This window comes from Sylvia atricapilla, chromosome 17, assembly GCF_009819655.1.
Source record: "Sylvia atricapilla isolate bSylAtr1 chromosome 17, bSylAtr1.pri, whole genome shotgun sequence".
Classification (NCBI taxonomy): Eukaryota; Metazoa; Chordata; class Aves; order Passeriformes; family Sylviidae; genus Sylvia; species Sylvia atricapilla.
The window spans coordinates 10,607,474-10,633,565 of NC_089156.1; the positions used below are offsets into that span (position 1 = coordinate 10,607,474).

The 26,092-nt window shown below is 54.7% G+C and overlaps 1 protein-coding gene across 4 annotated transcripts; it reads right to left on the minus strand.

Annotated features, from left to right (window-relative positions):
- Positions 1-3: 3 nt before the first annotated feature.
- Positions 4-26,092, minus strand: CUX2 (cut like homeobox 2). Of its 4 annotated transcripts, XM_066331617.1 has the most exons (19): positions 25,986-26,092; positions 16,106-16,184; positions 11,031-11,171; positions 10,771-10,876; positions 9,884-9,960; positions 9,735-9,801; positions 8,949-8,997; positions 8,155-8,259; positions 7,292-7,483; positions 7,125-7,183; positions 6,772-7,019; positions 5,913-6,554; positions 4,899-5,000; positions 3,449-4,224; positions 2,855-3,014; positions 2,132-2,401; positions 1,712-1,900; positions 1,335-1,608; positions 4-905 (listed from the first exon to the last, which is right to left on the minus strand). In XM_066331617.1, exons 1-19 carry the CDS (start codon positions 26,082-26,084, stop codon positions 242-244), a joined length of 4,299 nt encoding a protein of 1,432 aa, XP_066187714.1. In that variant the 5' UTR covers positions 26,085-26,092; the 3' UTR covers positions 4-241. The 4 variants fall into 4 exon arrangements, with proteins under 4 accessions (XP_066187714.1, XP_066187713.1, XP_066187712.1 ...); XM_066331616.1 differs by lacking the exons at positions 16,106-16,184; positions 25,986-26,092 and having other exon boundaries at positions 11,031-11,229; XM_066331615.1 differs by lacking the exons at positions 9,884-9,960; positions 11,031-11,171; positions 16,106-16,184; positions 25,986-26,092 and having other exon boundaries at positions 10,771-10,872.

Sequence of the window (26,092 nt, forward strand, 5' to 3'; positions counted from 1 at the left end):
TGATTTTTGTTTTGTTTTGTTTTGTTTTTCTTTTCTAAAATTGTTCCCAGTTTTTCACATTTAAAACAAAGCCAGAGGAGTGGGGTGGCTTCATAGAGGGGGGGTCCCCTGTTTTCCACGGGCGCTCCTCTTCCGTGGCACCGGCCACTCGTCACCTCTCGGTGCACACTGCATTTATCAAAATATATATATATATATGTGTGGGGGTGTATATATATATTTAGGGTGGCAGGGGGAGGGCTCAGAACTCCCACTCCAGGGCCTCCTCACGGTTGGCAGCCCGCTCCAGGCGGTGGATGATGTTGTTGAGGTTGGCCATCTTCTCGTGGCGCCGCTGCACGCTGGAGCTGAGCCGGGGGCCAGGCGCCGGAGGAAGCGCCGGCGACACCGGCCCGGCAGAGGATGGTCCTGGTGAGGCTGAGCCGGTGAGGCCGGGCGAGGAAGCTGCCGAGGGTGACGTTGGGGAGACCACCAAACTGCAACGGGATGACCCCGTGGAGGACTGGGAGCTGTCGGGGTGCGGCGGTGGCGGCGGTGCGGGTCCCCCAGCGGTGGCACCGGTGTGGGCTCCCCGCCGCGGGAGGCTGCCGGCGCTGGGGGTGGCGGCGTGGGGGGCTGCCCCTCGCTCCTCCTGGGGAGGTCCGGTCCCTTTGGCCGCTCCGGCCGGGCTGCGTGAGTCCCGCCGGCGGCTCCAGCCGCCCGGATCCCCCTGCTCCTCCTTCACCTTCACGGGCACGGCGGCGCAGGGGGGCTCGCCCCCCACGAACACGGGTTTGTGATCCTCTGTGTCCGAATCGGGGCTGTGGGGGGCCCGGCGCCCGGGGATGGCTGTCCCACCACTCTGCTCCGGGTCCGTGTCATTGTCCTGCGCGCCCTCCACCAGCATCTCTCGGCGCATCCGTGACCTGCGGGACACGGCCACGGAGGGGTGGCAACAATCACCCACTGACACATGCCACGGTCACCGCATGTCCCCAGCCAGTGGACAAATTGTCCACTACAATACCACCTAGGGATGGAGCCTGTGCTGCTCCCCAGGGCTGTGGGCTTGGATCTTGTGCTCCAGCAGCCTCCATAAGGCATTTCCTCCCCCTTCTCAGAGCTCCTGCTCTGGGGTGAGCAGGTGGATGTGACCACGGAAACCTCTTTAGATGCTCAACATGACTTGGTCAAGGTAGCCAAAACCACCCACAGCCTGGGGTGCAGCTGGAGACCTTCAGTGGGTCTGCACCTCCCCTCTAGGGAAGAGTGACGGGGAAGGCTGGAAGGGGGACAGTGACACCCCCTCCATGGCACAGCACCGTCAGACCCCCAAACCCCAGGAGCAGCCGTACCTGTAGTTGTGGAACCAGTTGATGACAGTGTTGGTCTTGAGGTTGAGCTGGAAGGAGAGCAGCTCGATGGTCTGTTGGGAGGGGTATGGCTCCAGCTGGTAGGCTTTCTTTAGGGCTTCCTTCTCCTCTGGCGCCAGCACCACCCGCGGCTTCTTGATCTGCAGCAGGCTGAGGTCCTGCGGCGGGGCGCCAGGGCTGGCGCACTCGGAGCGGGCGCTGGGGGACTCGCTGTCCGAGCTGGCGCTCATCAGCCCGTACCGGCGCTTCAGGTAGGCTGCAGGAGAGGACACCCAGCTGGCACCGCTCACCCCCCGGCCCAGAACACCCCCTCAGCCAGCACCCCACACCCAGCGGGGCCGTGTCACCCCGTCCCTCACCTTTCTTCTCCAGCTTCTTCATGTCGCGCAGCTTCTCCACGTTGTGGGGGTCGTTGAGCCAGAGCTGCATGCGGACGAAGGGCTCCCTCCCCTTCAGGCTCAGCTTGTGCCACGGCTTGGGCCTGGAGAGGAGATCGGACACCGAGCCCTGCGTCAGGCCCAGGATGCTCTCCCCAAACAGCCGCTGGCCTGGCGGAGGAGAAGCAGAGGTGGTTAGAGGGGGCAGAGCAGCGTGACGGGCGCTGCAGTCCCCCTGCAGAGCAGGTCCACCCCATTTCCCAGCCAGCATCCTCCTGGAATCCCCATGAGCACCCACAGAAAAACATCTGGGAGGGGATTGCCTCTACAGGAATTGGGGTGCTGGATCCGTGCAGTCTCACCAGCAGCTCCCAAAAACTTGGGCAGAGAGAGGATCCACACCTAAATTGTTGTCCGTCAAGACCTCCTTGACCTTCTTGGTGATGGAGTAGGTGTCCAGCTCAGGGGACATGGCCACAATCTCCTGGATGCCCACGGGCCCCTGGCTGTTGGGATACGTCTTCCCGCCCAGCGCAGGCGTCGAGCGGCTCTCGGGCTGCTGGTTTTCCTTGCTGCTCTCCAAGGCCAGGGTGAGGGGCTCCTGGCAGCCCTTCTCGTGCTCGGTGGGGCTGGGGGGCGGCGAGGGGGACGGCTGGGGTTCCACTGGGCTGGCTGTGTGACACCAGAGAAGAGGGGTCAGCAGGAGAGGACAGGGCAGGGACGTGGCAGGAGCAGGAGGGGCATTTGGGGTTGCCTGTGGCTTTGCCCTCTAGAGAAGAAGGATACCAGACAAGCTTCTCCAGAGGCTACAGCAAAGTGGGAGGTGGTGGAATAATTAAAGAAAGAAAATGTCACCAATTTAATAAAAAAATCCAGTTTCTGCTTTAGGTCAGGCACAAAGTCTAGGATTTTTGATGTGGCTTTCCTTTTACTTTTAAGTGCGGGGGGGTTGGGGATGAAAGGGGCTTCCCAAGATCTAGGTGTTGGTGTTGGAGTTGGCAGGGACAGCTAACCCCTGTGCAGAGGTGGGAGCAGGACAAACTCACTGGGATGCAGGGGATGGACACAGAAGTGGTGGGGACACTGATGGCACATGGGGACCACGGGGACAGTGATGTCACTTACCCTGTGAGGGTGTGGGCTGCTGGCTGATCCCCTGGCCCAGCTGGTCTGTCAGCCACAGCTGCATGCGGATGAAGGGCTCCCGACCTTTCTGTGTCAGCTTGCTCCATGGCTTGGGCCGCGACAGCATGTCACTCACGCTGCCCTGGGACAGTCCCAGCACCTGGGCACCACACAGGAGTCACCCACCAAAGGTGGGGTACAGTCACCCCAGTGCTGGGAAGCTGCCTGCCCTCCACCCCTGTGTCAGGGGAGCAGGATGCCACCCACTGCCCCGCTGCATGTCTGGACCCTCTGTCCCCTGCCATGGGTGCTGATGGTGGGTCCCCCTGGGATACCCAGTGGGGTGGGAGGCTGGTCCCCAAAGGGCTCCACTCAGGGGACTGGGTATTTTTGGTGGGAAGTGCCACTGACCAATTAGTGATGGCCACTGGGAGCCTGGGGTTGGGTCAGACCCTGAGGACTCAGAATCCTCCAAGGGGACACAGACCAGGGCAAAGGAAGACTCTGGAAGGAGGTGGTGAAGGCCATCAATGAGCCCCAGGCTCTGGGTCATGGAGCAGAGGGGACACCAGACCCCAATCTCCAGGCTGGTACCTTCTCTCCGAAGATCCTCTGGCAGATGCCGTTCTTGGCCAACTTCTCCTTGACCTGCCGGGTCAGCTCCAGCGTGTCCACCTCCCTGTACATGTACATCTCGTACTGCTCCGGCGTCAGCGGCGGCACCGTTGGCTTCAGGGTCCGTGGCACGTACGTCGGGTAGTAGGACAGACGCCCACCAGCCGCCGGCTCGGCTCCAGCTCCCTCTGCCTTCATCTCCGCCAGCCGCTGGGGCTCCTCATCCGCCGCCTGCAGCTCGTCCTCGTTGGTGCCGCCCTCACCGGGCTCGCCCCGCGGCCAGCCCCGCCCGTTGGCCATGCTGGAGTAGCTGGAGGAGGAGGAGGACAGCGAAGGCGACACGGAGGTGTAGGGCCGGCTGAGCAGGCTCCTCTCCGACGCCCAGTGCTGGTCGAAGTAGGAGCCGGCGTCGCCGATCTCCGATTTCACCTTGCGGATGATGCTCTGGACAAAGGCGGCGGGGGACAGCACGGCCAGGGGCGTCTGCGGCGGGCCGGGGCTGGCCCCGCTGCCCTCCTCCTGCTTCACGTAGGCGGGGGCGATGTTCTGGCTGACGGTGGCCAGCGTGGAGCGCTCGGCGGGTGCCGTGTCCCCCCCGCGCCCGCTGGCCCCCGACTCCATGTCCAGCAGCGCCTGCTGCTGCGCCTGCATCTCCCGCCGCGCCTGCTCCAGGATGCTCTTGATGGCGTCCTCCGAGCTGCTGCCGCCCGCCCCGTTGGCCACCGCCTGCGATGCCGACGGCGTTTTGGGCTCCCCTGCAGAGAAAAGGGGTGAGGGCAGCCCCGAGGAGCCGCACGTGTCGTTTACTGTGTGGCCGCAATTCAAATCAAAGGGTGGGAGAAAAGTGTTTTAATCCTGGTCTGGTTTGGGCCAGCAGCACCCGCAAAGGAGAAGCTTCAACAGCCCAACTCAAAGCCAACTTCTTTTTTTGATGATTGCAAAATAAATCCCATTACCAACAATGCGATAGACAAACATGTTTGTTTTCCCTGTCTGTTTTTCCACCGTTCCCGTCTAATTTAATTCTCCGGGATTTTGCTTTCTCAGCAGACTACCTGTTTTAATGTATTTCATTTCTTGTAATTGACTGCGAGAGCAGCTGCTTTAATGATTCCTCATGCCAGATGGATCCTGAATACTCATTTAATCATCTGGTTTGGGGCAGGGGGGAGGAAAAAGCATGCATCCAAAGTTTCTGAAAGCCTAGATCTGAACTCCACTGCACGGGAACTCTTCCATCCCACGTGCTATTTCTTTCCAACATGCCCTAAAATTCTCCATGGATGTCAATGAATGAAAACCCCCCCAAAAAAGCCCATTTTTGGGACGGGACTCACAGATACAGAGCACTCAGCCACTGGCACACCTTTGGGTGCTGCTGCCATGGGGCAGAGCAAGGACCCACAGACACCCCCATGGCAGCACCTACCTCCCTTCTGCGACTCGATCTCCTTTTTTGCCTGCTCCAGGATGCTTTTGATGGCGTCGTCAGAGCCGGTCTCCGGCGTCCTGATCCGCGGCGTGATGCTACCTGATCAAAGAGGCAGGATAACAGCTTTGTCACCGGCGCTGGTTTTACAAGCTCCACTTGTGTGTCAGGAAGTATTTACTGCTCCTCATGTTCCGTTATTTTTAGGGATGCTGGTTTGAAGACAAATGTCACTCCTGATTAGTCGCTACCGGAGCACAGGGAGCCCTGGTATCCCTGGCTGCCAGCTCCTGCCTCTGGCATGGCATCTCCCACTACCCTGCTCATCCCAACCAAGGGCACCCTCTCCCCACCAGGAGCAGAGACACAGGCACAGGAACCATGTCCCCATTCCTGGCACAGTGCCCTCGAGGCTGTGCAGGAGAAGTGTTAATGATAGATCAGATCCAGGGGATAAACCAGAGCCCTCCAGGCTGAAGCCAGGAGGTGCATGGACCATGGGTGTGCATTGCCCAGTCCTGGTGCCACCACGGGGACTTGAGTGCCCAGCTGCCACTGCTGAAATGTCACCAGCAGCCACTGTCCCCAGAGATGGGAGTCACCATTCCATGGCGGTGCCAACACCTCACCAAGGCTCTGCAGCACTAAAACTTCATTATTTTAACGAAATACTCCCAAGCACATTGATTCATACAGCACAGAACAGCCTAATGAATAATTAAATGGCACTTGTCAGAATAAATGAGTAAAGCACGTCCAGGGATGCAGCTTCCACAGCCACGGGTTGTTGTTAATTGCTGCCGTTTGCCAGGGCTCATCCCACCAGGGAAAATCCTTGGTGGGATCAGAGTCCCATCCCATCTCGCCAGCACATCACGGTCTAGTGAGCCCCCTGCCATGGCACGGGGCACCCCAGGGTGCTGCCAGGGTGAAGTGGGGTGCACTGGGAGGGGATGCCACAGCATCGCCTGCAGCATCCCGGGACACGACCCATTGGCCACCCCTACCACTCACCTCTCTGGCGCACCTGGATAGTCCTCAGGGCCAGCACGTTCTGCTCGTCGGAGAGGAACTGCTTCATCTTGATGAACGGCTCCTTGCCCTTCACCGTCAGCTTGTGCCAGGGCTTGGGCCGCGCCAGGATCTCGCTGACGGAGCCCTGCGACAGCCCCAGCACATAGTGCCCGAAGACCCTCTGCCCGATGTTGTGCTTCAGCAGCTGCTCCTTCACCTGGAAGGCGATTTCGGCTGTGTCCAGCTGCTCCTCCTCGGCGGAGCTGCCGGCGCTGCCCTCGGAGGGCTCGCCGGGCGGGCTGGTGGCACTGGTGGCTGGCACGGGGACGGGATGCACGGTGCTGCTTTTGGCCCCAAAGAAGGAGGAGGAGGAGGAGAAGGGTGGTGGCCCGCTGCTGCTCTCGCTCTTGTAGCTGGGCGGCGGGAGGTGGGGGGCCTTGGGGTCCCCTGAAAGCCGCTCGCCCCCCGGGAAGGGGGACAGTGAGAAAGTCCGGGGACCGTCAGGGGCCATGCCGGGGCCAGGCAGTGGCGGGAGGGGAGTGGGGGACACGGGGTCATCAGCTGGGGCGTGGTGAGGGGATGGGTACGGCTGCTCCATGCCCAGTGGATCCTTCCCCGACTCGTCTTCGGAGTGATCCTCCTCTAGAGATGAAGGAGAGAGAAGGAGACACACTAGAGCCCTCCTGGCCACGGCTCTGGCACAGCCCTGCAGTCAAACAGCTCCTGCCTCAGTTTCCCCAGGCGACATCCCACCCCCTGTCTTTCCCCCACCCCACCACAGCCAGGGCAGGATCTATCCCCACCTCCCACATTCCCACAGATAGTCCCAGAGGGATGCCACAGAATCCAGGGTCCCTACCAGTGCTGGCCAGCAGGTTGGGCTTCTCCAGCAGGTACTTCTGGGAGGGGTAGAAAGCCTCCTTCCCCAGCAGCAGGGCCTCCTCCGCCTTGGAGATGCTCTGCAAGGAGCCAAGCCGAGATGGGGACAGGCGGCGGAGGCACCGTGGGCAGGGCTGGCACAGCCCGGCCAGCGCCTCGGGACACGCCGCAGCACTTGCCTGTGGGAGGCTGCAGCCAGCAGAGGCCACCTTCATCGCCTTCAGGATGCTGGGAGGGAGACAAGGGGGTGACACTGTGACCCTGGCAGAGTGGCATGGCCATGGGAGCGTGGGGAAACCAGCAAGGCAGCCACGGGTGCCAGTCAAGCCATACCTCAGCTCCGTTTTGATCTCCTCGTAGTCTGCCTGTGCCTGCAGCTTCTCCTCCAGCTTCTGTGGAGCAGAGGAGGGCAGTTCTTGCAGGTGGCTCCTGGTGGACACCCAGCATGGCCAGACCCGCGTCCCCCACCCCCGGTATGCCCCAAGCCCCCGTGGGCACACCTCGATGGCCTCGTTCTTGGCGGCCAGCTGCCCCTCCAGCTCAGCAATCTGGTTGGCAGAGGACTCCTCCAGCTCCTGCAGCGAGCTCTGGAGGTGCTGGACGTCCTTCAGGAGCCGCAGGATCTCCCGGTCCTTGGCAGCCAGAGCTGCCTCCAACCTCGACCCTGAGCACATGGAATAGTTCACTTTGTCCTGCTGGGAGAGGGGACACTGTCAGCTCCCAGCTGCCCAACATGGGGACAAGGGCCACCCTCCCCATCAGACACGTCCCCATAGCAAGCAGGTGAGCCCAGAGCTCAGCCCGGTGCATTGGGGACCCTGGTGACAAAGCCCTGGGGAGGGACAGACCTTCCTTCTGCCCTTAAAGGTGTCCCAAGTGCATTTTGGTGCTGTGGGGGTGCATGTCCCCTTCTCCATGGGAGGCTGAAGGGCACAGCCAGCACCACCACCTCAGGGTGGAAACACTCCTCGGGCATTTTGGGCTTGCTCCGCAGCATGGTGGGTGCTCCCAGACACAAAAAGGTGCTCTGTTATCAGTGGGATGCTCCCAAGTGCAACGGGATGTTCCTGGCTATGACAGATGCTGCCAGGTGCAGTGGGATGCTGCTGGGCCCAAAAGGTGCTCTGGGCCCTGGGGCTGTTTTTGCTCCAGAGGGCTGTTCCTGGCCCATAGATGTTCCTGGCCCCAGAGGGCTGTTCCTGGCCCCAGGGCTGTTCCTGGCCCCATAGATATTCCTGGCACCATAGATATTCCTGGCCCCATAGATGCTCCTGGCCCATAGATGTTCCTGGCCCACAGATGTTCCTGCCCCCAGGGGTGTTCCTGGCCCCAGGGGTGCTCCTGGCCCCAGGGATGCTCTCACCCCCGTGGTGCCCGTGGGGGAGCAGCAGGCCAGGCGCAGGGAGCTGTTGACGGCTGCCAGCTGCTCCCGCAAACTCTCCACTTCCCTCTGCGCTGCCTCCGCCCGCTGCAAGAGAACAGAACAGCAATCAGACCAGGCACATCCCACCCCACACAGGATCTGCCCCAATCTGTGCCTCTCCTGAGCATCCCACTCCCACCTCCAGCATCATAAGCCCAGCCCAGGTATTTGAGCTCACCCCATGGATTTAAGGTCCCCATTTCCTAACACGGTTCCTGATCCCAATCCTTGGGCACTGGCTGCAGACCATCTCCAGGACACCAGGCTTTTTTCCACCCAAAAGGATGGTTTTATTTATACAAATTGCTCTTTAGACCTCTTTTATTATCCACATGCATGTATTTGTACCTACATTTTCAGAATTAAATAAAACTAATTAAGAGGAATGGACAGGACCAAGAGAGATTACACTGGAATCTAACACAGGAACAAGTGTGGGCTGTGCCCTAAAACACCCGTGAGAGGCTGGAGGTGACAAGTGCCAGCTCCAGCAGCCAAATGGACCCTGGCAGAATCCCAAAGACACCCTTGACCCCACACATGGGGCAGGGAGTCCCACCAGGGAAAGGAAACATGAGCTCTCCTTTGTAGGGATTCCCAATCCTGTGCCAGTAAGCCCCTTATCAGCTTTGGGGACAAACATCCAGGCCATACAGATGCCCGGGGTGTGTGTAGCACCTCGGGCTCTGCAGGGCCAACCCCACCAGTTCCTGCAAAGCCAGCTCCTGGCTCACCTGGTTGGCTTTTTCAAGGTTGGTCATGATCATGGCGACTTCGTCTGCCCTGTGACAGAAAACAAAAGTGTGGAGGCACAGACACAGCCCAGAACACGGGCAGGAGGCTTAGGGACAAGGACCCCGCTGTTGGAAACGGTACAACTTCCAAAATTTTTTTGTAACTTTTGTCAGGGTCTTGTTCGCCTTTGCCCAGGGGGAGGGGAATTGAAGTTTCTCTTCAAATGACTCTGTTCACCGGGGAAGAATTGGGAGTAGCCAGGAGATAAAGAGGAGATAAGTGAACATTAACAAACATTTCCTCCCTGATGAGTTGGAGACAGTTGGTCTGGGAAAAGATAGGTAAGAGCACCAAAGGATGAGGACCCAATTAGCAACAAAGGCGAAGGGATTGATAACAAAAAGGAAATCGAATACTAGGAATTGTAACATTTGAGACCAATGAACGTGGATTTCTGTGGGGTTTTATGTATAAATACTTGAAAGATCTGGTAAAGAACCACGTGTTGAATGATTTTCACTGCACAAGCCGGGCACGTGTGGACGAAATAATTTCTGTTGCACATCCGGGCCAGAATAAAGTAATGCCTTGGCTCTCCAACACTTAAAAATGTTGTTGGAGAGTTTCTGTTTTTCCAGCAGTTTCGGTGACACTGTGACTCGGGATGTTCCTGCAAGTGGCTTGAAGCGTCTCAGCTCCTCAAGTAGCAGCACGGAGATGCCCCAGTGCTGCCAAAAGTGCCTCAGCTCAGCTTTGAGCACAACCCAGCACTGCTGGGAACTTACTTGGATGCCGCTTCCTCGTCGTATTTACAGCGCAGCTCCAGCAGCTCCGTCTGGGTGGCCTTCAGCGCTGGCGGGAGGAAGAAGAGGGTGAGCTATGGGGTGAGGGCTTGGCCCTCCATGGTCAGCAGCCCCTGTCCCGGCCCCACTACCTGCGTGGAGCACTTTGATCTTCTCCTCTGCCTCCCCCAGCCGAGCGGCCAAGGTGACCTGAGCTTCCTGCAGGCCCCTGCGAGAGACGGGCACCAGGGAGGTACTGGGGGCACCGCGGCCGTGCCAACCCCACAGCGCCCCAAAATCACACAGAGACCCCCCACAGCGTCCCCTCCTCTGCCCCATCGCTCACTGAAGCCAGGAAAGACCCACCAGTGGATACCGGGATGTGTTCAAGCCGTGTTACCCCCCTGGATGTTACGGGGTTCATTGCCCCAAGTGTAACAAAATTCACTTTGGGTTGAAAATAATGCCTGATTTCTGAGGCTGAAACCCCTCTGAGGGGGGTATGGCAGCCCACCCTCACCTATAATTAACTGGAGGAGGGGGAAGCAATCAGGGAAAAGTTATTCTGCATTATTTATAGCCTGCACTTGCCAGGAACTTACTCGCAGAGATCTGCAATTTAGGGTTTAAAGATTCTTCATTTGTTTCCCCGGTGCAGTGTGTTAAGGAATAACAATGAAGGCACCGAGAAGGCCGGGAGCCTCCAAATTAAAAGGTCACCTAATGAGGTTCATCCAGCTCCCCGGATTCAATCCATTAGTCCGAGAAAGCCGTGTGCCAGGGATAACACAAGGGGACAACAGGAGGGACCTGTCCCGCCTGTGCTTCCCCAAACCCACCTGGGGCTGGGCACGGACAGACAGACGGACACCGGGAGTGTCCGAGACGGTGTCAGGTTTCTGAGCAGGATGTAACCGGACAGCAAAGGGAAGGAGAATGGGGAGGGACAAACACCTCCGTGCCAGGAGCGGGGACACACAGAGCCACGCGTCCTCACTCACAGCGCCCCAAAACGACCCCATCCGCGGCGCTCACGTACTTTTGCTTGTCTGCCTCATTTCGCTGCAGCGAGGTCTCTGTGCTCGGTTTGCCGTCGAGGCCGGGGAGCGGGGGCTCGGCTGCCGGCGACTTCCCCTCCCTGCGCTCTGCGGGGGGACACAGTCACACGGCTGCGGAGGGGACAGCAGCGGTGGCCGGGGGGCACGTCCTGGCCCTGGGACACACCCTGCATTCCAGGGATGCTCAGAGGCGGCACATGGGAAGCACCGCGGCTGCCACCCTTCCCCAGCCGGGCGGTACCTTTGGTGCTGACCAGCTCCGGGTGCTTCTTCCAGGGCCGGCTGAGATCCTTCAGGGGCGGCGGCGGCTCGGGCTCGAGGCGCTGGAGCTGCTGCAGTCGATCCTCCAGGCTCCGGGCAGCCTCCAGCACAGGAGCGGGGTCTGCGGGATGTGGGATGGGCGGTGAGCAGCAAGGATGAGCCTTCACGGGCCCTCTCCCACCTCCTCATGCCACGGGGACACCCCGGGTGCTGCCTTTCCCAAAGCCACGGGGACATGCCAGGTCCTGCCATTCCAGGAGCTGTGGGGACATCCTGAGTCCTGCCATTCCAGGAGTCGTGGGGATATCCTGAGTCCTACCATTCCAGGAGTCATGGGGATATCCTGAGTCCTGCCATTCCAGGAGCTGTGGGGACATCCTGAGTCCTACCATTCCAGGAGCTGTGGGGACATCCTGAGTCCTGCCTTTCCAGGAGTCATGGGGTTATCCTGAGTCCTACCATTCCAGGAGTCATGGGGATATCCTGAGTCCTGCCTTTCCAGGAGTTGTGGGGACACCCCAGGTCCTGCCTTTCTGGGAGCGGTGGGGACACCCCCAAGACCTGCCATTCCGGGAGCCATGGGGAAACACGAAGTCCTGCCTTTCTAGCAGCCATGGGGACATCCTGATTCCTGCCATTCCAGGAGCCATGGGGACACACCAGGTCCCACCTTTCCCAAGGCCATGGCGACACACCAGGTCCTGCCCTTCCAGGAGCTAGGGAGACACACCAAGTCCTGCCTTTCTAGCAGCCATGGGGACATCCTAGGTCCTGCCATTCCAGGAGCCATGGGAATATCCCTGGCGTCCTGCCTTTCACTGCCAGCCCCGAGGCACGGAGGGACAGGCAGGGGGCATGGGGACATCACGTGCCAGCACGAGCCGGTGACACCCACGGCACCGGTGGCTCCGGCAGGGCCGGTTTGGGCACAGACAATGGAGGTTTGTGCCGAGGTAAGCAGGTGCATCTGGAGCCGTCCGTCTTCCCTCTGTCAGCATTACACCATCATTAGCTAGTGTCTGCTCAGCGGGGTGTGCCATTATGTCTCCCAGGGCTGATGTAATTATACATTGACATAATTAACCCAGCAAGCCCATTAAGCAGGCCAGCTAAAAATTCATCTATAATTATTTGTTGTGTGCATGCTAATGAGTCCATCTGCACTGCCATTGTACAACATGAACAAATTAATTTACAAGTCTGGATTTTTTAATAAGTTCAAGAAAATGCCTCCTATTGAGCCAGGTTAATATAGGTTTGGTGGGGGGGGACTGTTGTTGGGGGGTTTTTTTTGTGGAAAAGAAGAGGAAAGAAAATAGATTTGAATCCTCCAGGGTCAAAAAGTTAGGCAAACAGGGAAGTGGGATGGAGTTGAGCATGCTACCGTACGGCAGGCACGCGTGGCAGGCATCCAAGGGTAAAAGATAATAACAGTGATGGAAATAAATTCCAACAACTGACTGCCTCCACTCAGAACAGGACACAGAGCAGCTCTGCTGCTTGGCAAGTGCCAGGCTGAGATGGAAGTGGTGTGGGATAAAGGAGGCCATGTCATGGGATTTGAGGGTAAAACACAGCACTAGATGACTTTGGGGTGAACCTGTCCAAAAGATGCAAGATTTGGTCCCTGCCCGCATGGATGCTCCTTGCAAACAACAAATGCCAAGACACGTGCTCCTCCAAATGGGATTTGGGGGTTTGTCTGCCTCAGTGCTGCCCTACCATCCCACAGCATGACACCCCACAGCACCCACCCCACAGCTTCCCCCCCAGGATTAGTGACTGCCCGACCAAAAGCTCCTGGAGCGTCCTCCACAGGGAATGTTACCCCTTCTTTCTGCTGGACATCACAAAGACCCCATGGATGGATGGAATAACAGGTTTGTACCAGGATTCTGGCCATGAGGATCCAGAGGCAGATGCTGAATGCTGCCAGCTTTGGCACTGGAACAGGGACTTGGCTCCAGCTGGGACCCTCCTGGGATGCTCACGGCATCCTTCAGCTCCTGGCATGTCTCAGCTCAGCGTCCCACAGGCTGGTTCCCCACCCAAGGGTGAGGGATGGCAGTGATGCAGCACAGCCCCAGCCAGCCTGGATGCTCCCACAGCCATTAATAACCCCCATAACTACGTGAGGGGAGATAAGGATATGGATAATTAAACCCTGCACTCCGGGGGCTGCAGGGATCTCCCCTGCACTCCCCAGCCCTGGGGGTGTTGGCAGGAGGCTCGGTGCCAGCCTGTGAGCTGCCTCCATGGAGATAAACTCTGGGACAGGCCCTGTTCAATCCACACCAGCAACTCCTCCTGCCTCCAAGATGAGAAATAATATGGGAAAAATGGGTCTGAGCGATAAAGCACCAGGGATTTTCCTCAGGTCAGCATTTTCCTTCCCGTGAGCTGCAGCCTCGCTGGTGAAATACAGCTGGGGTGATGCCCTCCTGTGCTGTTCCCTGTTTGGAGCTGCCAGCCTGGGATGAAATGGTGGGAGCAGAGCTTTGGGAAGGGAAGAGCAAACCTTTGCAACAGCCAGGGCAGTGCAGATGCCAAATTCCCAGCTGGAATAACTACACCAAGCTAATGCCACACTGCCCATCCACTGGGAAACGCCATCCCTGGCAGTGGGGCTGGCTCTGCCATGTGTGAGATAGTGGGGTGCAGTCCCTTGCTCTGTGGATCACATCTTCCACTGGGACAGGTTAGACCTGACACTGGCCGGCAGCGCAGAGAGGTGACAGGTGACATGAGGGACACGTGTGCCTAAACAGGACCTGAGGGCACTGCACGCTCTGGGGCCGTGCTGCAGCATCACCCATCAAAGGCACAGCCAGATCCTCTGGGAAACTTTGTGTCTCTGCCCTGGCACGCTGATCTATCACCCCATACCCTCACCCACTATATATACAGTTTATATGTTATATATATACAGTTTATATACATATCATTTAAATAAATCAGTATCTATAAGTGCCACCACTAGCTGGCGTCATTGGCCGTCCTTTAGTGGCACTGGCGGTGCTGCAGCAGGATCACAGAATCACGGAATATCCTGAGTTGGAAGGGATCACAACCCCTGGCCCTGCACAGACACCTCAACAATCCCACCTTGTGAGTTCATGAGTGTTGTCCAAACGCTCCTGGAGCTCTGGCAGCCTTGGCCATTCCCTGGGGAGCCTGGGCAGTGCCCAGCACCCTCTGGGGGGAAGAACCTTCCCTAAAATCCAACCTAAACCTCCCTAACACAGCTCCAGCTGTTCCCTGGGTCCTGTCCCTGCTCCCAGAGCGCAGAGATTGGAGATGCGCCTACACTGCACCTCGTGAGGATGCTGTGGATGGGGATGAGGGCTCCTCTCTGTCTCCTCATCTCCAGGCTGAGCAAATCAAGTGCCCTCAGCTGCTCCTCACATGGCTCCTCCTCCTCCAGACCCTTCACCCTCTCCATGGCCCTCCTTTGGATGCTCACTAACAGGGACGAGGGCAGTTCTGAGTGCTCTCCACCTTCTCCTGAGCAGACACAGCTCCAGGGAGCACCTCTATCCCTGGGGATCACCAGCTAATCCTGGTGCCAGGGCCATTCTACCCAGCCCACGTTCTATGCTGCTGCTGCCTGGCTCCAGGAGAAGCACAGGTCACCCGTGGGTGCACCCATGGGACACCCACAGTACCTCCATAGCCTTGTCACCTCTCCATCACCATGGCCTCTCCTCTGCCACCCCATCCCAACCTGCCCAAACACATCCACCAGCACCCTGCGAATCCCTCCACGAGTGAAAGTCAGCCTTAAATCAAATCATCCCCAACAACAATGACATTAATTATGCTTTTAACACATTTTACTGCTTCCCCCCCTTCCCTTCACGCCACATCTGTGTGAACAATATCCAAAAGATTTACGGTTTTCTCCCGTAATTACAGACACACAGCCAGCTCACTTATCAAAATACTTGCTGAGCAATCAGGCTCTGTTACAGTCTCTGCCAGAGATTTGTGTTGACAGCAGCCATTCAAAGCAAAAAATGTCGAATCAGGACTTATGTGGCGCTTGGAAAGTATTCCACAAAGAGTTCGCCTGTCGAGAGACATGTGGACACGGAACAGACGGGCTGAACCATGGGAGGGAGGATTTGGGGAGCAGGAGAGGAGCAAGGGATGATGCTGTGGAAAGCAGAGAGAGAAGAGAAGGAGGAGTGCAGAGGAGAAGCAGTTTTGGGGCGTGCATGTGTGTGCATCCATGAGCAGGCGTGTGCAGGCGGGAGGAGCCGGCGGGTGAGCGCGGGGACGTGGGGAGGGAAGATAACTGGGTTCTGCAAACCGAGCTGACATTTGGTTCTCGTAGCACAGGAGAAAATTTAATGAGGACAAAAATATGTCTCCCTAATTCCCCTAAGAAATCATTAAAACATTTTGTTATTCCTAAATGTCTGGAAAAATGAATTAGTGGCCCTGCAGGAGCCTTTCCGCGCATCTTCAGCCGTTTGCAGTCCCCGAAGTGCCGGGGGATGCTCCGTGCCTGGCGCACATGAAACCCCCGAAGTGGGGAGCAGCAGGAGGGGGCTCCCAGCCCCTCACCTGCCCTTAGGACCAGCTCTGCCAACACAAACCTCAGGGCTGCCCCGTGCCTCGGTTTCCCCCTCCCAGGACAGCGTGGCGGCCCAGCCACAGGGTGACAGAGGAAGGATGTCCCCATGGCTCGCGCTGCCAGCCGGCGCTCGGCCGTTTCGCTCAACTTACCGTCAAACAGACAAGTGGGAATAGCCGCAGTGTTACTACACGGGCTGAGCAAATGTATTCCTTTCCTAATGTCAAGATGCATTTGGCTCAGGGGCTGAAACACAGCGATGGCAAAAGCTGCTTCCTCTCCTCTCTTCGGCTGGGATCTCCAGAGCACCATGCGCCGGCCGCGGTCGGCGACGTTGCCAGCCGTGCCGGGGACAGTGCCAGCCGTGCTGGGGGACGCTGCCAGCCGTGCCAGGGACGGTGCCACGGTCCTCTCTGGCTCCTCTGGGCACCAGCACACGACTCGTTAGGCAGCCAGGTCGCCACCGCGCTGCTTACCTGGAGCTTCGAGCAATTGCTTGTAAACGCTCAGGAAAGCCGTCTCAGCCTCCTTGCTTCTCTTACTAAGTGCAATCACCTGCGGGGAGAGGGATAAAGGGGTCAGGGATGGGCTTGGAGGAAGGAACCGGCGGTGCCAGCACGATCAGTGCCACCAAAGCCGGCACACGGGTCCCCCCGGCGCGGCTCCGTGCCCCGCGCAGCCGCTCGCTGCCTGTGGCTAAACTCCTCGTGCCGCTGCCATGTCACGTCGCCCTAAATCATTGATGTGCTCTGAGTAAATGAAAATTATAATTTAATGTCGGTGCTTAAATAAGAAATAAAGAAGCCTGCCCGTTGTTGTGCCTGCCGGGCCGGATCCGGAGCACGGCTTTCCACAGCCGCCCTCCCAGGGATGGTGCTGGGGGTGGAAGTGATGCTCACAATGGGACTGGGACATGTCCTCCTGTCCCTGTCCCCCTCGGCTGTTGGGGTGTTGGGGTGCTGGTGACACACCAGCTGCAAAAACCCAACAACATTAATCTGCTGCATGTTCCCATCCAACATTTATGAGCATGAATCATTTACTCCCTTTAATTTTTCAAGGCACAATGACACCTCGGGGCAGGGGCTGCTGCCCACCAGGTCCCCTTGGTTACCCCTCACATCCAGCCCCACCTGGAGCACATGGGATGAGGCAGAGGGACATGGGCACACAGGCATCAGGGTTGGAAGTGACCCCTTCCCAGCTGGAAAACATCCAGCTCAAGCCAAACTGGGCACTCACACCAGCCAGTGATGGAGGAAGAGGTGCCCACCCAGCACATACACCGTCGTGACAGAGAAATAATCAATTAAATTGCTTTTAAGCCACCAATGGTCTAATTATGAAACAAAGCCTGAACTTCAGGCCTCTGTCTGGTGGCAGCTCCCACACCGGAGCATTTTTCCCTGCTCCATGCCAGCAGAGCTCCTGGCTCACCCCAGCACCCGGATTGCCATCGCTTGTCATTCCAACCCAAAGCAAACGGCTCATTTGTAATCCAGCAGCCACCTGAGCAAGCCGCCTTCTCCTCCGGAGCTCGCAGGCACTGGAGCACAAAGATCATTTTTCTATTGTTAAAATTGTATAAGCCGGGCTTTTTATAGCGGCTCGTACACAAACCTACTTTCTCAGCACCGCGGCTCCAGCAGAGGAGGAATTTGGGGGCTTTTTCTTCAGCGTTCTGCAAAAATTCTTGGCTTCAGGGTGTTTTAAAATAATAATAGTGAAGAGGGGAAAGGAGGGAGGAGGCAGCCAGGAGCAGGCACTGCTCGTGTGCTGGAGCAGGGCAGCGCCGTGCCCGCCAAATCTGCCAGCGGGGTGAGCCCTGATGGGGGATTTTTAGGGATGTGGGGACACAGCAGTGCTGAGGTGCTCGTGGCATCAGCCCAGTGTGACTCCCCCATTCCCAAACTCGGTGGAACACACAGGAGGGGAGCAGGAGCAGACACAGGGCCATGGGGATGTCTGGACCTGCCCCAGGTGTTCTGAATAGCTTCACCTCTGCTGGGCTGGCATCAACCAAAGGGTGCAGAGCAAAGATGCCTGTCCCTGTGCATTCCTAACCCATGCCAGGGGCAAAGAGCTGGTCCAGACTCCAAATCAACCCGTTTGCACTGCATTTCATTCCTCAAGTCATATCGTAGAGACAAAGCATTTTTCAAGGGGAACCTTTCCCTCTCCTCAGCAGTCCCTGTGGAGGTCTGAGCACCCCCATCTGTGGGGTGGGAAGGAGCCTGCAGCATTCCCTGCACTGGGCTCCAGCATATTTCAGCCCATATCGGTGCCAGAGCACCACCAGTGTGGGCAACTGGTAGGATGGTGAGCCAGGCACCCACTCGGCTCAGAGTCCCACTAAACTCCTAGGAAATGTCAGTAGACAAAAAGATATTTAACATTTTCAGTGATCTTTTCTGGATGGGGGATAATTTACTCAAATGTCAGGGGAGATTCCTGCTGGAGCAGCTATGAGTCCCACACAGGGATGGCTCACCCCACACTGGAACTGCTGTAATTCCTCACACCGAGCTGAATAACCACAGAGCTGAAAACCCCACACCAGCCCTAAAATCGAAGTCTTATAATTAAAACACCTAAATTCTCACTTTCTTGAGGCAGAACCAAACCCTGCGTCCACATCCAAGAAGGCAACATCAGAAAACATGCTAAAAAGAGGAGAAAATAGCTAAAAATGGGGGAGCTGAGTGTCCCTGGGAGCAGCCCCGGTTCAGTGAGATCAGGAGGGCACCAATCCCCTTCTCCCCATCACCACGGTGCCCATCAGCGACACAAACCCACTGCCCATCTGCAGAGCCCTCAGCGCCCGCTCTGGGCGAGCTCTGCCTCTGCATTAAACATCCAGCTACCCCTGATTCCCATTTTTCCCCCCTCCATCTCCCTCCACAGCATCCGTGGGCTCAAGGTGAGGCGCGGCAGCGGCGCGGGATCGCTGATAAATTACATTTACGCGCCGGGTCCTTTTCATGGCTGGTGACTTTCCAGCAAAGCAATTATCACTGTAGAATGCGTAATAGCCTAATTAATTACTATTGTCAGGCTGGCCTCTGTGCCATGATTATACCTTCCGAAGCCAACTTTTTAAACATTTGGAAGCAGAAATATTATTATAATTGACTGACAAAATGGTAAAACTCCCCCGGCTCAGCCGATCCTCCTCCCGGCGCGGCGGCGAGCTCGGAGTGTCGGAGCATCCCCGCTCCAGAGGCGCGGGATTTGCATCGCACCGGCGGAGAGTTTATTCTTACATCCACGAGATCAAGTGCAGGATAAGTAGTGGGTTATTTCCATCTAAATACTGGTGGCAGTAAAACCACAAATGAGCTCTTTTTCAGCCGGGAGGAACAGCTGTTGGGGGGGAGAAAGCGGCAACAGAGACCCCAAATGTTGAAGAAAAGCGATGAAAAAAAATTAATTCAAGCCTTTCGCTGTTTTCCTTGGGTGTTTTTTTTTGTGGTTTTTTTTTTTTTTTTTTTTTTTTTTTTGTTGTTTTTTTTTTTTGCTGATGTGTAAAGAAGTTGGGGAGAGAGAGAGGGTGGCAAGGAGGGGGAGATTAAGGAGTCACTGTCCTGGGAGAGCTCTGGGTGATGGGGCTGGACCACAATGAGGAACCAGACATGTCTTGGGGTCCTTTGGTGCTTCCATGTCCAACCAATGCCTTAAATCCACCACACGTGTGCACAGAGCCATTGTGCACCCACAGATTCACCCCACAGACCCATCAGAGACACGCAGAAACCCCTCACACACATCCACAGGCCCATCAAACACACACAGACCCAGTAACCCACTGCACACCCCACCCAAACCCATCACGCCCACCCAGACCCCATAGCCCCCCACCCTTCACTCCTCCAAAGGCAGGAGCAGCTCCCAAGATTTTCACAAGGCCAAAAAAGCAATCCGTGTCAGAAAGATCAATAATATAAAAATAAAGCCTGAGAATTCTAGTTAAAGGGAACATCACAGAAATATGTTGTTCACGTTCATGATTTGGAGATTAAAAAAAAAAAGGGAGGGGGAAAGAAGAATCAATATAGGTTCTTTAGATGATGTTATTTCTAATGAGAAATACACCAAGACTGCTGCAAATAACTGCTTAACGGAGAAAAAAAATGCATTAATAATTTACTTTATAAAGCACGGGATCCCGAATGAGAGAAAATTGCTGCTGGTTCTTAATTTTGTTGTAATATTGCCTGACAGGTTCGACGATATTTTGGCAAAGTTCTTGAGAGCAGAGACAGAGAATAGTCAGTTCATTGAGTTGGTTTTCCCCTCCTTTTTTTCCACATCATCCTGACCCTGCTGGGTCAGGGAGAAGACGCCCAAGCTCTTTTCTTCCTGTGCACTACAGGATTTCTTGGGCTGAGCCCCCACATCAGCAACAGGGAAGATATTTCAAGCCTGTGCGTTGTCCCCACCATAACCTAATCCATGTTTTTTTTCACTGACTGTTCGAGCTGGTTCTTTCCTTTTTTTTTTTTTTTTTTTTTTTTTTTTTTTTTTTTTTTTTTTTTTTTTTTTTTTTTTTTTTTTTTCCCTCTATTCTTTTCCCCTGAATTTCTTTTTTTTTTTTTTTTTTTTTTTTTTTTTTACTGCATTTGCTGACAGTTGGCAGCTCCGAACCATCTGCCACCAACACAAATCCCAAAATCAAAGTTTTCAGCCTCCAACCCAATGAGGAACAGGCTGGTTTCCGACTACCACCAGGAAAAGGTGCCACCTGTGCAGGTTAATTCCCAGCCAGGTTGGATTTCTTGCAAGCCCCTCCCATAATTATTTTCCACGAAAAATATTTTCCTGGGAAAGTTGTGCTGGTGGAAAAATATCTTCCTGCAAAAATCGGTAAAATTCCCCGTGTGGCTGACAACAGTGGTCAGGGTGGGTGTGGGATAAAGGCAGGGATGCTCAGGGTCTGCATCCCTGGAATGGATGATGGGGGGTGATGAGGGGGTTCCCACTGATCCCTGGATTTGGGATGGAGCTGGGATGGAGCCAGGCTGCCCCCGCACCCCGAGCATGGCAAAGTTTCACCTCCCACTTAGCAGAACAAAACTTTTAATTTAGATGTTTTCATCTATCTATCAGAGTAAAAAAAAAAAAAAGTTTAAAATAATGACTGTAATAAATGAAGGTAATTAATTGTAGTTTGTTCCTTTACTGTCTAGTCAGCTTAATTTTACCTTTTCATCTAATAATGAGAAAATAATTTTTGTGCTCTGAGGGTTAATGATATGTAACTGCAAGAGCTGCTAATTGCATGTTGCAAACTATTCATCAAAATCCCCATCTGCGCTACTTGATTATGTTTGCTAAATTATTGCTTTGAATTATCTTTCATAAAGCAACTTTTGTAATTAGCAGGGCTTTCGCTCTGCTCTTTTCTCCGGCACAAGGATATTCAAACTTTGTCCCTCTCAAGCTGTTGCCATTAAACTGCTTTTGGGGAGAGAAAGGAGCTGCCCTTTAGTTGAAGAGGGGAGGGAAAAAAAATAAAAGCTGGGTTTATCCTCTGTTGTTACAATTTCTTCTCCTGGTTGTGCTATTCTTTCCTCGAGGAAAAAAAATATATATAAAAGCCTAAATGTTTAGAAGATGTATTCAGGAACAGGAGAAAGAAAGGGCCCAACAAGCCTATCCACACCCCTCCAGGTTAATATTTTAAAATTATCTTTTTTTCCCTTTTTTCCCCTTTTTTCCCTTCCCATTTAGAGGAAGGAGCAGAGGGGCAACGTTTGCCATCCATCAGCCTGAGCTTGTGGGCTCCCTGGTTAATGTTCATGGGGAGAGAGGAAAAGTGGGGTTTGAGGGGGAAATACATGGAATGGGAGAGGTGCAGGTTTTGAAGAATTTGAAAAATAGGAAAAAAGAAGAAAAAAAGAGGGAAAATAAGAGGAAAAAAGAGGAAAAAAGAAGGAAAAAAGAAGGAAAAAAGAGGAAAAGATGAAAAAAGACAGGGAAAAGGGGAGAAAAGGGAGAAAAAGGTAAAAGGAAGAAAAAGGAAAAGAGAAGAAACAAGGGACAAAGATGGGAAAAGAGGAGGAAAAGAAAAAGAGAGAAGAAAGTGAAAAGAGGAAAAAGCAGTTGGAGAGAAAAGAGAAGAAAAAGATGAAAAGGAAGAAAAAGGAAAAATATTTGAAAAGAGAAAGAAAATAGAGGAGGATTAAAGGGAAGGGGGAAAAGGGAAGGAAAAAAGGGAAGGGAAAAGAGGGTAAAAAGGGGAAGAACAGAGTCCTGAGCCCCCTTAAGCCTGGCTCCAGGAGCAGCAGCACCTCCCTGGTGTCCACCCTGCACCTCCTGGCACCAAAGCAGCCCAAAAACCCAACCTCAAAGGAGCAGAATCCACCTTTTGGGATAAAATCCCCCAAAACCTCCTGTGGAAAAACTCCCTAGGGGGAGGAAGGTGGCAGAAGTGGGGAAGCAGCTGCTGCTGCTGGGCTGGGAATCGCATCCTGTTCTCCCTGACACCCCCATAAATCCGGAGCCACTTGGGCGGAGGGGCCGGCTGGGCTTCCCAAAGGACATTGCTCATACTCCTGGAGCGGATCTAATGAAGGCTATTGGAGAAAAAAAAATGCAGTATTTAAAAGACTGAAAATGTATTCCTATTGTTATCACTCTCTTTTATGTGTTTATGCACAGTGCATCGGAATGAATCAATACTGGATTGCCCTATAAATAAATGAGCATATCCGTAAACCCGGTAATAAAATGAAGTGATGAAAAATATGGAAATCAGTCACATTTGTGTAAATCCACTTATTGTTTACTTTAATATTTTCCTATGCAGTTCCCTAGCTCCAAAGAGACAGATTTAAAACCAGGTAATGCTCAGCAGATGACAGATCCTAATGTGTCGCTGCTGGCGAGCTCGGAATACCAGCAGCTCTCCAGGGGTTTCCATCCAAGCACATTAGAGGAGCACAGGAAGCAGCCCCTGAAGAAAACACTAAATTTCCAGGGAGAAAAGAGGTGTCCTGAAGTGCCATGAGACTCTCACCAGCATCAGGGACCAAAGCCAAGGCTCACATGGATGTGGAGCACCTGAGGCTGGATGGAGAAGCCTCCCCTGGCAGCACGATGGGCAGGGACGGTGTTGTCCCACCCCAGTAGCTCGGCTCCTCCTCAGATCCCCCACTGCAACCTCATCCAGGGAATCCTGGCCATGCCACAGCATTCCCTGGATGTGCCACGGCTCCTCCCGGCCACACCACGTCACTTCCCACTTCCATCGAGGCATTTCCTGGCCATGGCACCTCCTGGCTGTGTCACTGTGCCTCCTGGCCATGCCATGGCAACTCCTGAAAAAGTCCTGGCATCTCCTGGCACCTCCCAGACACATCTTGGCCCCTTCTGGCATCTCCCAGCACCCGGTGGCTCCTTGCCCTGCCTGGAAGCTCTGTCCAGTCTGTCCCTCCCAGGGCTCTCCCCATTTCAACCCCCAAGAGCCAACAGGGTGGGAAAGGCCTGGGATCATCCCCAGGACTGTGGGTGGTGAGGGCAGGTGCTGCCCTTATTGCCCAGCTCTCCTTTGAGCATTCCCTATAACGCTGCCAGTTTTCCCTCCCACCCAGCCAGGCTGGTAGAAACACCCCTCCCCACACAGCCTCCAAGAAAAGCTATTTTAGAGTTGCTCTTTTTTTTTTTTCTCCCCCCTCCTCTCTTTCTCTCGTCTTTTTTTAATTCATTTTTTCTAACAAACAAGCCATCTCCCCCCATCTGGGCTGCGAGCTGGGTGCCAGCAGCTCCGCGCCGAACGCTCAACGTTTGCTTTTTATAAACGCCTCGAAACCCAAAATTCCCTCCCGCACTGCTGGGATGCATCCAGGTGGATACTGCATCCAGCAGGATGCTGCAGCCCCCAAGAAGCACCTTTCCCCCAGCTCTGCCCACCCAACAGAACTACCAGAGGAGTCAAGAGCCAGAAATCCCCAAACTTCAAGGTTAGGGGCTAAAATCTGCCTTTTTGGCCAATTAACTTTCCCTTTTGTTAGTCACTCGCATCTACAGCTCCCAAAAATCTCGTTGCTGGGGAGGGAAATCCGCTGTCCTGCCGAGTTAATTCCCTAACAGCAAATCTCCTGAACCTCAGGGACATTTTTTTCCTAAATTCCCAACTGAGTTCAATTAAATGTTTATGAGACTCCGTGCTTCCCCCCCCCACCAACCTGCCAGCACCGAAGCAACGGCAAGAAGCTCCTTCTGGAACAAAACAAAAACAAAAGGTGGACAAAAACAACAAGAAAAACAGTGAGGGGGAATAAAATAAAGGGAGTTTAGGAGGGCTGGAGTTCGAATTTGAGGAATACAATTCCCCGGACCAATTTTTGCTCGGTGTCGCGCTGGCAATATCGACAAGGGGGTTCACATGAATAATTGAAGGAATTCTGTATTCCCCGCAAAAGAAAAGGCAAGCCGAGAGGGTTGTTGAGATAATCAGGAGCTGGCTAATCAATATTCCCAGCCCCAGCCTCCTCCTCGCTCCTCCAAAAGGAGCAGTGCCATAAGCTCATCAGTAACTGTAAAAAAAACATCGCACTCCGAGTGTCAAAATAGTCAAGCACAGCATATTGTATTGCCAGATTTCCCTCCCGGTCCACCCCAGTGCCAGATTCCATCCATCAGCGGGGAGGGAAGCCGTCCAACGATGACTTACTTATGCTTAAGTGTTCATAAATAAGGTTTTTAAGATATAGATGGCTTTTTAATTTTGGTGGAATGTAGGAGAAAAAAAAAATAAAATCGAATAAAAATGATGGGGCGGATGAGGTGGGAAGAGACCTCTTGGGTGCTGCCTGGTAAATTCCACAGCCCTGGGGGATGTCCTGGTCTTTATCCAGCTTGTACCATGGTGAAAATAGCTGGAAAAACATTAGGTTGGCACCATAAACTGTGGCAAAGGCTTTGTCTGGTGGGGAGATATGGCAAGAGGACGTATTCCCACTATGGAAACCTCATTAGACAGACTCTAATTACTGCCCTGCAGTCGGGGGGAAGAGACAGACACCGTAAAACCTGGGCAGGGTGGTAGCCATTAATTGCTTTTTGATAAATTGGGAGCTGAGGTGCTGCTGGCTGAGGTCAGGAGGTGTCTGCCTGGGGCTCAGCTGTGCCCCAAGCTCCAGCTGCTGGTGATCCAATCCCGTCCCCAACCCACCCATCCTGCTCCCAAAACGGGCACTCTTGGGGTAAATTTGGTTTGTGATGGAAGCAGCCGCCTCCCCCAGGATCAGCAGCTGATCCTGGCCTGCAGGACCTGCAGTTTGCTCCATCTTCAAACCCCAGCAAAAACTCAAAACTCCCATGAAGCCAGCCTTGCACCCCAGCCCCCGTGAGGATTTAAGCTGTGAGGGATTTGGCTCTTTCCTCCCTGGCATCACCAAAACCCACCTGGCTGTGCCAGGATGGGATGTGGGGCAGGAGACCCAGCACAGGGAGCCAGCAGCCTCCCCTGCCAGCCAGGCCACAGGCCAGGGGGGTGACCCCAGCCATCCATCAGCCCCTTCCCTGTATGCAAATCCCTGATGCCAAAGATGTATGGAGCCAATTACCAGGGGTCACTGCCGGGTGGAAAATTCAGACAACGAAGCTGCCGGTCTCCGATGAATTTGTGCGAGATTGCAAGTTACTGCCTTTTATTGGACAATATAAATATTTCACTGTTATATAAAAAAATATTGGCGAGAAAGCAGATAAAGCCGGGTCCTGTGTGTATACAGAGAAGCAGGGAGTGAAAAACGGCCGTCAGCATCTTTTTAACGGCCTCTGGTGCTGCACAGGAATGGCTGCAGAGGGGTGGGATGACCATGGTGGCACCAGGGGACTGGGGGACCTCAGGGACCCCCAAGGCTACAGTGGGAATGATGCTGGGATGACACACAGACAGTGGTGTGGTCAAAAGGATTGTGTCCTGAGCCAGCCACCATGGGGAGCAACACGTGGGATGCAGACACAGAAACCTTGGAGGCTCAGCACCATTCCCAAGAAATGGATGTTGTCCTCGAGCCTGTGCCTACCACAGAGGATGCCCAGGAGGGCTGGGTTAGGAACAGCTTTGCCATATGGATCAATCCCAAATGCATTTTCCTTAGTCTTTCCCAATTTGTCCTTCTGGAATCATATCTGTCACCATCTGCAGACCCCATGCCAGCACAGGATACCCTGATTTCATGCTCACCAACATATCAACACACTCCCTGTGACAATGAAGCCAGAGGAAAGAAAAAAAAATAAAAAGCTTATAGGAATCAATACCTCTTTCTCTCTTTCCCTATATTTTATTAAAAACTTCAGCATCAATATTAATGTTTAAATCCTCACCAAGCTGAGTTTAATTACCTGTAAACTGCATCCAGAGCTACGTGGACTTTGCTCCTTGCTGCAGTAAATACAGCTGAGAAGCAGCAGTGCCAACACCTCTGAGCAGCCCCTTCCCATTCCTGCAG

Bases quoted from the DNA above. Each gene is read 5' to 3' on its own strand.
- CUX2 (XM_066331617.1), bottom strand. From the start codon at position 26,084: ATGGGAAGGGGCTGCTCAGAGGTGTTGGCACTGCTGCTTCTCAGCTGT. The intron at 10,877-11,030 runs GTACCGCCCGGC...GTCCCCCCGCAG, and splicing joins GGAGCTGGTCAGCACCAAAG to AGCGCAGGGAGGGGAAGTCG. The intron at 7,484-8,154 runs GTGAGAGCATCC...CTCTCCCAGCAG, and splicing joins CCCCCACGGGCACCACGGGG to GACAAAGTGAACTATTCCAT.